This window comes from Prunus persica, chromosome G8 (assembly GCF_000346465.2).
Source record: "Prunus persica cultivar Lovell chromosome G8, Prunus_persica_NCBIv2, whole genome shotgun sequence".
NCBI classification, from domain to species: Eukaryota; Viridiplantae; Streptophyta; class Magnoliopsida; order Rosales; family Rosaceae; genus Prunus; species Prunus persica.
Window position 1 is genome coordinate 6,643,656 of NC_034016.1, and position 12,282 is coordinate 6,655,937.

General features: G+C 39.0%; 1 protein-coding gene across 1 annotated transcript; it reads right to left on the reverse strand.

The window, feature by feature from the left end:
* LOC109950808 lies at positions 739-7,076 on the reverse strand. The gene is made up of 3 exons (XM_020570940.1): positions 4,534-7,076; positions 3,532-4,434; positions 739-3,396 (listed from the first exon to the last, which is right to left on the reverse strand). Exons 1-3 carry the CDS (start codon positions 7,074-7,076, stop codon positions 2,418-2,420), a joined length of 4,425 nt encoding a protein of 1,474 aa, XP_020426529.1. The 3' UTR covers positions 739-2,417.

The window sequence follows — 12,282 nt, forward strand, 5'->3', positions numbered from 1 at the left end:
TAAGACCTATTCTCAAAAGGAAGTAACATGCGGCTTAGTCAAAGAGGGAATTTGCTTTGGGGTTTTAAAGGGAAAATAGGAAAGTACTCTCAAGGGTCCAGCCGATACCCACAATTTGCTCCAAAGCCTTGCTAGGTATGATTTCCTACAAAATCTTCACCAAACGCATTAAACTAACCAATTTCACATGAAAACAATGCAAATAAAGATAGATTATATATGCAAAATATGAATCTATCAAACTACCTCAAACCTATCTTTTGCTAGTCCTCGAGCAAAATTAGAAATTAAAACAAACACAAAACAAAAACTAACTGAACCACTTTCGCAGGTAAACTCGATGGCACTTAGCATGTGCCACAAGCCGTTAAACCTCTAGGTGTCCCTAGTCGGAGGAGTTGTGTCTCCTGAGGGTTTACCAGTCACGATACCTACAAACGTTTTACTACAAAATAAAAGAGCTAAAGACACCACTTTAAACAGGCTAATAAAAACGAATGCATGCCAATCACATTTGCATCACTAAAGATATGCCACCTTGAGTAAATTGCATCATAGTGTAATGTGTAATACCAAAACTCATAACATCAAAGCTTAAAGACAGCCACACTCAAACGCCATAGAATTATTTCGCCTTGACTCTAATCCTCACCGGATATCACTCTATAATTTTTCTCTCAGAGTCCTAGGCTTACACTCAAATGTCACATATGTGTATGAAGTTATGTAATGGAAATCAAATATTAACACATATGCTTAGCTTGAAGAATGGCAATTTTTGAAAATAATGTCTCATGAAAAGAATCGAATACTAAGAATTAGAGTACATACCTCACCTCCAAGAAAGATTTCCCAAAAGATCAGTTAGGTCTTTTACTTTGGTTGTAATGAAAGGCTCGGTTCGGGTTAAGAAAGAAAGGAAAGGAATAACAAAAACTTAGGACATACCAAAGCATTATTCACGATCACATATACGGCCAGCTCTTTTTGAACTTTTTATACCACTCAGCGTCCAGGGATTGTGCAATTTTCTACTCCATTTGGAGTGATTTTGAACTTTTATTCTTTGGATTTGCAAAATATTTTCTTTTCTTCTCTTTTCTTATACTTTTTTTTTTCTTCTTGCAATTTTGCACAAACACCTCGGTACACGCCAATTCTTTGGTGTAGAGCTCAACCTTCTGATTTTCATCACTTTGGCACATCCTAAGCTGTAAGGTAAGGCTTAGAAACGGGTTATATAGGTTAAAAGATAGTAGGGGTGATGAAGGAAGGGCTAAGTGTTTGGTTACAAAGGAGTTAATGATGCACACAAAAGGGTAGGATGAAAAGTCTTTTAGAGGGTGAAAACATGCATAGCCTAACATCATCTCTTATGGTCCATCCAACTTGGAAGCGACGTACCTACAAAAATAAGAAAATTCTTTAGTATCCAATACAAACCTAATGAGAGCAATCTAATTAAGAAAAAAATAAAAAATAAAAAAATAAAATAAAATAAAAATAAAAATAAAAATTGAAGAGTGTTTAAGAGTAGAAACAATAAAACCCCTCTCAAAGAATGGCTTTTGGCTCAATTATCTCACAAATGCAGTCTCCACTAATATTCCATAGTCATTCGAGCATAGCAACCTTGTCCACCAAAACATTACGAATGTGGTATTGTGAAGTGCAAAGATTATAATGCAATAACCCTTCATGGCAACACGTTAGTAAAGCATTCATGATCAAAACATGGCATATGCATCTCTATTAGCAAGAAAAAGTAATAGCTTTAACTAGAATTTACATTTCATCAGAAAAACTGCTTCTTTTCAATTTCGACCTCAGATCAGTTTTCAACAATTATCTCACAAAGCATTGCACAGATTTTGACAAGCCCTATATGCTCAGAAAATAGACAAACAAATGCACAACTTTTCTTTAGACAAATACCAGAAAAACAGATGAAAACTGACGTTAAATACAGATCACAGTACATAATCGCAGAAATATTCGAGTTCCAGACCCCTGTTCAGAAAAACAGCTATAACTTCCAAACGAAAAGTCAGAAAATTACGAGCCTTATATGACTGGATTCAGCACGAAAAACTGAAGAAGGCAACGTGGGCCAAATCTTCAATTCTATCACAGATTAAAACAGTATTACCGAAACATAAACACCAATGTTTTGCATGACTCGACTAATAAAAAAAAATGTTAAAATTAAAAACGAATGTTACCCACCTCAAACCTAAACGAAACATTGTCCTCAATGTTTTAAAAAGGAAATAGAAGCAAGGACAAAGAATAGTAAAAGAAATGAATGAGGGAAACACACAAATAAAAATTAAAAAGATAAGGAATGAAGGTACCTAGTTGGGTTGCCTCCCAACAAGCGCTTAGTTTAGAGTCAATAGCCCGACCTTAGGATGCGTTTACTTGGGGTCATCGAGGAGGACAGTGGTTTCCTCCTCAAGAAATGCAGCTGCCACATAAGGTTTGAGTCGATGGCCATTAACTTTGAAAGTTGTACCGTCACGATCATTCTTGATTTCAACTGTCCCATAAGGATACACTGTTAACACCGTGAATGGCCCAGACCAACGAGAGCGAAGTTTCCCAGGAAAAAGTTTCAACCGTGAGTTGTAGAGGAGAACGCTTTGACCCACATAAAAGTCCTTCTTCAAGATGTGCTTGTCATGCCACTTCTTTGTACGGTCCTTGTAAATTTTCGCATTCTCATACGATTCATTTCGAAGTTCCTCTAGCTCATTCAATTGTAACTTCCTCTTCTCCCCTGCTGAACTCATGTCAAAATTGAGCGTTTTAATAGCCCAAAATGCTTTATGCTCCAATTCCACCGGAAGGTGGCATGCTTTCCCAAAAACAAGTCTATATGGTGACATCCCAATTGGCGCTTTGAACGCCGTTCTATAAGCCCATAGTGCATCATCCAATTTTAATGACCAATCTTTCCTAGAGGCACTCACCGTCTTTTCCAAGATTTTCTTCAATTCCCTATTTGAAACTTCAACTTGCCCACTAGTTTGCGGATGGTAGGGAGTAGATACGTTATGGGTGATGCCATATTTTGCAAGAAGGGAATTAAATTGACGATTGCAAAAATGCGTGCCTCCATCACTAATAATTGCACGAGGGACCCCAAATCTTGTAAAAATATTCTTTCGTAGAAATCTGACCACAACCTTGGCGTCATTCATGGGTAGGGCAGCTGCTTCGACCCATTTGGATACATAATCCACTGCAACCAAAATATACAAATTCCCATATGATGCTGGAAACGGACCCATGAAGTCAATACCCCAAACATCAAACAATTCCACCTCCAAAATATTATTCAAGGGCATTTGGTTTCGACTAGAGATATTTCCTGTACGTTGGCAAGGGTCACATCTTGCAACAAAGTCTTGAGCATCTTTAAACAAAGTAGGCCAGAAAAATCTAGATTGTAGAACCTTGGCTGTAGTCTTGGATGCACCATAATGGCCTCCACATGCCAAAGTATGACAATGCAATAATATGTCAGCTATCTCTGTCTCAGGTACACATCTTCGTATAACTTGGTCAGGACCATGCTTCCACAAATATGGATCATCCCAATAATAATGTTTAACCAATGATAGGAATTTCTTTTTCTGATAAAAAGACATATTAGGGGGAAGAATACCACAAGCTAGGTAATTTACAAAATTTGCATACCAGGGGGTGATGAATTTTTTCTCAGAGTAGATGGAAAATAATTGCTCATCCGGGAATGTCTCTAGGATAGGCCCAACATCTTCTATAACTTCGTCCTCACGGACTAGCCGAGAGAGGTGGTCGGCCACCACATTCTCAGACCCTTTTTTATCTCGAATTTCAATATCAAACTCTTGAAGTAATAAAACCCATCGAATTAGTCTTAGTTTTGCTTCCTTCTTGGCAAGCAAAAATTTCAAAGCTGCATGATCTGTATACACAATTACCTTCACACCCAATAGGTAAGAACGAAATTTATCCAATGCGAATACCACTGCTAACAATTCCTTTTCCGTAGTGGCATAGTTCAGTTGGGCATCATTCAATGTACGACTTGCATAGTGAATTACGTGTAGTAATTTATTCTTCCTTTGACCCAAGACGGCTCCAATAGCATAATCACTTGCATCACACATAATCTCGAATGGTAATTCCCAATCAGGTGCCATAATGACTGGTGCAGTGGTGAGTTTTGTCTTCAATAAATTAAATGCCTCCAAACAGTCTGAATCAAAGTTGAATTCAGAATCCTTCAATAACAACTTGCAAAGAGGCTTTGTAATTTTTGAGAAATCCTTTATAAATCGACGATAAAACCCAGCATGTCCCAGGAAGCTTCGAATTCCTTTCACTGTAGAAGGGGGTGGCAGCTTTTCTATGGTCTCAATTTTTGCACGGTCAACCTCAATACCTCTTGCTGAAATTTTATGCCCCAACACAATTCCTTCTTGTACCATAAAATGGCATTTTTCCCAATTGAGAACTAAATTGGTTTCTTCACATCTTGCCAACACCAATGCCAAATTATCCAAACAAGAATCAAAAGATGAACCGAAAACAGAGAAATCATCCATAAATACCTCAATAAATCGCTCCACCATGTCCGAGAAAATGCTCATCATGCAACGTTGAAAAGTGGCAGGAGCGTTACATAACCCAAAAGGCATACGGCGATAGGCAAAAGTTCCAAATGGACATGTGAAGGTCGTTTTTTCTTGGTCTTCAGGGGCGATAGGAATTTGATTATATCCTGAGTATCCGTCTAGGAAACAGTAATACGCATGCCCAGCAAGTCTTTCTAGCATCTGATCAATAAAAGGCAGCGGGAAGTGATCTTTTCTGGTTGCAGAATTCAATTTCCTGTAATCTATGCAGACTCTCCATCCTGTAACAGTTCTTGTTGGAACTAACTCATTATTTTCATTTTTTACTACAGTCATCCCTCCTTTCTTTGGCACAACCTGTGTAGGACTCACCCAACTGCTGTCAGATATAGGGTAAATAATACCTGCATCAAGCAATTTTAATACCTCTGCACGAACCACTTCCTTCATGTTGGGATTCAATCGACGTTGATGCTCCACGGATGGCTTATGCTCCTCTTCCATTAGTATTCGATGCATACACATAGAAGGGCTAATACCCTTGATGTCAGCGATTGTCCACCCAATTGCAGTTTTATATTTTCTCAAAACCCGTAATACTTTTTCTTCTTCAGTTTCACTCAAATTGGCAGCAATAATAACTGGTAAAGTTTCAGAATTTCCCAAATAAGCATACCTCAAATGTGTTGGCAATGGCTTCAGAGTAAGTGTGGGTGCAGCAATCACAGAAGGGGCAGCCTTAGGAGGTGCTGCTCCTAGTGGTTCGAACTGATTCCTTTGCCTTGTATGGTATGGTTGTGATGCATCCAAATATAAGGCATATTCAGCAACCATGGGGTTGTCATCTTGGGAGGTAGCAGCATGGACCAATGTAGATTCCAATGGATGGCTCGGATTCTCCTTTTTAAATGTGTCTGAAGAAATTTCATCAATTAATTCCATGTGAAAACAATCCTCCGCTTCTCTTGGAAATTTAATTGCTTCAAAAACTTTGAATGTTGCTTTTTCATTCCCAACTCTCAAAGTTAGTAACCCTTCTTCTACGTCAATCAGAGTGCGTGAAGTAATCAAGAATGGGCGGCCCAAAATTAGCTGCGTGTCAGAATCTTCTTCCATATCCAAAACCAGAAAATCCGCCGGAAATATGAGTGTATCAACCTTTACTAGAACATCTTCTATAATTCCATCTGGGTATGTGATTGACCTGTCCGCCATCTGCAAAGAAACAGTAGTGGGTTTAATTTCACCAATACCAATCTTTTTAGCAACAGATAAAGGTAGTAAGTTAATGCTAGAACCCAAATCACATAAAGCTCTTTCAAAGAAATTATTTCCAATAGTGCATGGAATTTTAAAACTCCCTCTATCTTTTTGTTTTGGTGGAAGCTTCCGTTGTAGGATGGCGCTGCACTCTTCTGTCAGTTGGATTTTCTCGTGCTCTCCAAATTTCCTCTTCTTGGAGAGAATGTCTTTCATGAATTTTGCATAACTTGGCATTTGTTCCAAAGCTTCAGCAAAAGGAATGTTGATCTGTAACTTTCTGAACATCTCCAAGAATTTTGCAAACTGCCCATCAACTTTATTTTTTCTCAACCTCTGCGGAAAAGGGATTTGTGGGACATATGGCTTCAGTTGAGGAGAAGGAATTGGTATAGAATTTTCTTCTTCTTGGGATTTTTCTGTGGTGGTGATTGGTGGTGAAGATGCATGCCCCATTTCCGCTGCAGACTTCTTAGCTTCTTTTTCTTTCTCTAATGCTTCTTGTTCCAAGTCGACTGCTGTATTTACTTGCTTCCCTTTACGAAGAGTGATTGCCTTTGCTTGTTCTTGATTTTTCGGGTTAACTTCAGGTTGGCTTGGAAATACTCCTTGGTTTCTTCCACTTATAACATTAGCTAATTGGCCAACTTGCACTTCCAAATTCTGAATAGAAGCTTGCTGATTCTGAAATTGGGTTTTTGTTTCAGTCATGAATTGGGTGGTAGACATAGTCAACTGAGTAAGCGCATCTTCCAAATTTATTTTCTTCTCTTGAGCCGGAAAACCAGGTGGTGGTCTCTGCACATTCTGAGTGTTGCTCCATGAAAAATTTGGATGGTTTCGCCAACCGGGGTTGTATGTATTGGAATAAGGATTATTCCTTTGTCGATTAAATTCTCCAACCTGATTGACTTGCTCAGCGGACGCAAATGGGTTCCCTTTGTTACACTCTGAACTTGGATGAGGGCCTGCACAAAGTTCACAACCAAAATTAGTACTAGTGTTTATAGCATTAACACTTAAAGAATCAACTTTTTTAGTAAGGTTAGAAATTTGTGCTGTTAGCAAAGCCATAGCATCGACTTCCAAGACCACAGCTGGTTTCAGATTCATTCTCTCACTCGACCATTGGTAGTTGTTGGATGCCACGGTCTCCAATAATTCAAATGCTTCGGTAGCCGTTTTTGTCATTAAAGCCCCTCCAGCAGCTGCATCAACTAGTGTCCTGCTTGTTTGACTCAACCCATTGTAGAAAGTCTGAACTTGAATCCAGGTTGGTAGCTCATGGTGAGGACACTTGCGCAATAAATCTTTGAATCGTTCTCAGGCTTCATATAGAGGTTCCTTATCATATTGAGCGAATGACATAATATCTTGTCGAAATTTTGCAGTTTTTGCTGGTGGGAAAAATTTAGCAAGGAATTTCTTAGATAAATCATCCCAAGTACGGATGGAGTCTTGTGGCTGTGACAGTAACCAAAGCTTGGTTTTATCCTTCAAAGAGAAAGGGAATAGCCTTAAACAGATCGCATCGTCAGTTACCCCATTGAACTTGGACGTATCACAAATCTCCAAAAATATTGCAAGATGGATGTTGGGATCTTCATTCGGTAGACCACAAAATACGGATGAATTTTGCAGCATGGTGATCATGGCTGGTTTGATCTCAAAATTGTTGGCTGCAATAGCAGGACGTCGGATCGCTGAGGGAGTTGCCACTGGGGGGCCAAATTCCCCCACTGCTCTTTCTGCTTCCTCCGCCATAGGTGTGGATGGTGGTTCCACCAAAGTGTGCTTTTTGTTTCCTTTGTTCCGCTTATGAAACGTCCGTTCGATTTCTGGGTCAAGTGGTGTGAGTTCTAGGGTACGAGAACGGTGCATATACGGATCAAAGTACCTGAAACAAAAAGAAGAAATTCAAATTAAACTCAGAATTAAAATATATTGATATTAATAGAAAATAAAACAGTCCCCGGCAGCGGCGCCAAAAACTTGTTGTGAAATTATTGCAAGCGCACAATCCATACAAGTAATATAGAAATAAGTAGAGTGTCGTTCCCACGAAGACTGTAATTTCCTATTAACTACCAATTATGATTAATGCATAAGTTTATTTGAACAGTTGATTAAGAAGATTGATTAATTTTAAGAAAACTAAAACAATTATGAAAAATAACAATTTAATTAACAATAGAAAATTAAGATGATGAGACACTAGAGCATCCGACTTCACCATAACCAATTCTACTTAATTCTTATAGCCAATTAACCCTAATTATTATCCATGTTGACAGTTGGTTTCTCCTAATTCATTCGATATCCCCTCTCGGGCTCAACCAAAAGTATTCTCAATTAACAACCCATTCTCTCTCGAGCAACGGATTTAGAAAACCAAGAACCCATTAAGTTCTATGAGAACCTACAAGAAAACTGCATGAGTCATGTTAGTCCCTCTCGGGCACTCATTCAAGTCATGGTATTTGTTACAAGAAGCAAACACCAAACATTTCCTCTCGGTCTCCGCTTGGATCATCAATTAAATATTAGCTAGATATTTAAATCATTAAGAACAGTAACAAATACTCAACATGAGATAATAATCAGAAATTAATATAACGATAGAAATTAAGTATTCAAGGTTAGGCTACATCGTAGCCCTAGCAAGGGAAATTAGTTCATGACAAAAGAAAATATAAATAAGAGAATTATTGTCATAAAACCAATTTGGCCGATGGACTTGATCTTCAGAATCTTCACAGGAACACCTTCAAAAGCTCCTCAAATAATGCAGCAGCAAATTCTTGGCTTCCTCTGATATTTCTCTGGTTGAATGAAAGTTGGTGGAAAAATATGGTAGAGAAGACGATGGTGGAAAAAGATGCCCTGGCTATTAGGTTAACGCTTTGTATTTATAGGCCAAGGGACTCCTCCAAAAATAAGGAAGATAATATTTATTTAGGAAGGAAAGGAAAAATAGGAATATTAGAAAAACTAAGACCTATTCTCAAAAGGAAGTAACATGCGGCTTAGTCAAAGAGGGAATTTGCTTTGGGGTTTTAAAGGGAAAATAGGAAAGTATTCTCAAGGGTCCAGCCGATACCCACAATTTGCTCCAAAGCCTTGCTAGGTATGATTTCCTACAAAATCTTCACCAAACGCATTAAACTAACCAATTTCACATGAAAACAATGCAAATAAAGATAGATTATATATGCAAAATATGAATCTATCACTTGGTTTAAAATGAAAAGGTTTAGCTCAACTAATATAAACAAAATGAATCCGCCATTTAGAATGTTTTTGTTGCATAGGTTGTGGCTAAAGTTCATTTCCCAAGCATTAGATGCATGCTTTCTTTCAAATGGTATCAAGAGCCAAGGTCTAGTCTCTTTGAGCCTTTTATTTTGGTTATTGGTTTTAATACGGGCTTGTTTTCAAACTTATGTGATATATGTGTTAGATTTTCTTTTTCATGTCACTTATTCATAAGATATGGGATATAGGATGAATGAGTAGGAGTATGAAAAGAAAAATCAAGAGATGACACCAATGGGGAGTGGCGGCAAGGAGGTGCTTTTTGGGTCTTATGTGTATCCATGTGTGAAATGTTTACATGGTTGTGTTAGTCTTGAAATTCTAAGCATGGATATTATTTTTGCCTGAATTTACGATTTTTGTGTGATTTATGAAGAGTTATAAAGATTTGAAAAAGGTTCTTGAACTGTTCTTGGTGTTCACGATATGTTCATAGGAGTTCTTGTCAAGCATGCTTTTTGATCTTATTTGATACTTGATATTTGTATGTTGAATGTTAATCAAAAACATTTTATTACATCCAATGACATGTTCATATAGTATATAGTTTTTGTCCCCTAAATTTTTTAAAAAGAAACCAATGAAAATGAAGATGCTTTTTGGGTACAAAAGATGGAACCACTTTGTGGTCCCAAAATCGCACGATCTTTTTTAAAATATCAACACACACACACACACACGCTCTCTCTCCTACATGGCCGGCCCCACCCTAGGACCCCTTGGGGTCCTCATGCAATTTTTGTAAATTAGGGGCTGTTTATGCAATTGCTGAAAAATTACAGTTTTGCCCAAAACTTTAATTAATTGCGGTTTTGCCCCATTTCACTAAATGACAAAGTGTTTTCATCCTTTTATGAAAATTGTTTATTTGTTTGAAATAAATGTTTCATTGAAATTAAGCCCATATTACCCAATAACAAATTTTAGAATTAGATTCTAAGTTAATTATCTAATGCGATTAAATAATGAAAGAGATGATTATGGACTTGTGAACACAAATACATGACACAATGTAATTAGCCGATTATTCATTAGATGAATGGAATAGGTTTGACTTATTGGTTTGTAAATTAAATAGGGGCTTGCATGCCTCTCCTCTCTCTTAATCTCAAATGTAATTCCCTTAAAGTTCATTGGGTTTTAAGTTCTCTATTCTCTATAGGGAAGGAAGATCAAGAGAATTCAAGTCAAGATTACTTGTATTATTCATGGGTCCAACGCCCAATAACAACCATGAATGTTTTAATTAGTTAAGACACGTAATAAAATAAACCTCCTTCCAAAGGCCTTAGATTCAAATATCTTGGCTAGATGTTAGATCGAAATCAAGTCCATAATCATCCATAAGCCTATAGATGACTATTTATCTAAACTTAAGCAGATGCTAAGGTTTTTCGTTAGTAGCAGTGCATATTTAAGGACCCGCCCCGAATTTTCTCAAAATCCGAGACGAACCCTTTGGAATTCCTGACATCACCCCGATGTCAGGCCCACTTACTAAAAATCGAGACTTCCTGCCGAAGTTTCGGCAGAGTCTCCCCTATAATTTGGACATTTCCCAAAATTTCAACCTGCATAAAAACGCATTTAATATTCCCAACTGGCAGCATGCACATTATAATTTCATGCAATTCACACAAATGGCCTTTGGCCTTTCAATATTTCTCAAACAACCACCAAACAATTCAAATACAACTTATGACTAATATTTAGTCTGCGGCTGCACCTAATAACCTTAGGCTGCCTACGTACCCTCCTTGAGGGATCAAGCCACACGTAGTTCTTCCCTAAAACCCAATTCCACACTTGGGTGATGCCTTATTTCATTTCTCTGTATTTCACATATTCTCCCCATACGCCGGTACAACCAACGCCACGTATGGGGCCTGTCAACACGCCGGATAACCTACGCCACGTGCGACCATGCCATACTATCATAATATCTCCCCATACGCCGGTACAACCAACGCCACGTATGGGGCCTGTCCCAACGCCGGATAACCTACGCAACGCGGGACCTCAATATCATATCACAAATCTCCCCATACGCCGGTACAACCAACGCCACGTATGGGGTCTGTCGACACGCCGGATAACCTACGCCACGTGCGACCTCAACACAATATCACATAATCTCCCCATACGCCGGTACAACCAACGCCACGTATGGGGCCTGTCTCAACGCCGGATAACCTACGCCACGTGAGACCTGAACATCATATTACAAATCTCCCCATACGCCAGTACAACCAACGCCACGTATGGGGCCTGTCCCAACGCCGGATAACCTACGCCACGTGGGACCTAAATTTCACTTGATGGTGCTTGTAGTGAATCCAAAATCCGGGGAGGTACCTACAGTAGTGCGTATAGCACTCCAAACTGACATTCTAGACTATGTTGTACCCTTGTACAACCACATATAATTATATAAATAATTCTAATATTGTGTAACCCTCCCCAATCATCTAGCACCCGATAATCCCCCCCTAGAAAGGTGAGATTGCTCCGGGAGACTCACGGTCAACCAAGGGTCAAACTACTCTAACCCTGGTCAACCGGACTTGCAGAACCCACGACCTCCAATTTCCGATCCGAAAGTCTCTATGGGTTCTACCAGGTATAGGACACTTGTCCTGCGAGTTTGGTTCAGATCAGACGGTCGGATTTCTCACGATCGCATGATCTGACGGTTAATATAAAATATAAACTTTAAATTATTATTCGGAACATCCGGGGCTCCGTTTCACGATCCGTGAATTCCTACACGATCCTAGAAATACCTAGATTAACATATATTAAATTTGGGACCATCCGACGGTCCCAACCTATCGAACCCGGATAACGCATAATATGCGATTATCCGTTCGATAGTCAAACGACGTCCGAATTGAGATCCGCGAAATCCTACGCACTCATGACAACCTAAGGATCTCATCGGAACAAAGTGCTACTTTTTCTACAGTGCCCACGCGCCGCCGCACGCGCCGGCAGCGCGTGGTGCCCAAAGCGATAACGCTTCGCCGGAAAATCTTAAAACCATGGCTCCAAACTCCTACCCTAGGTATAACACCCTATTTGG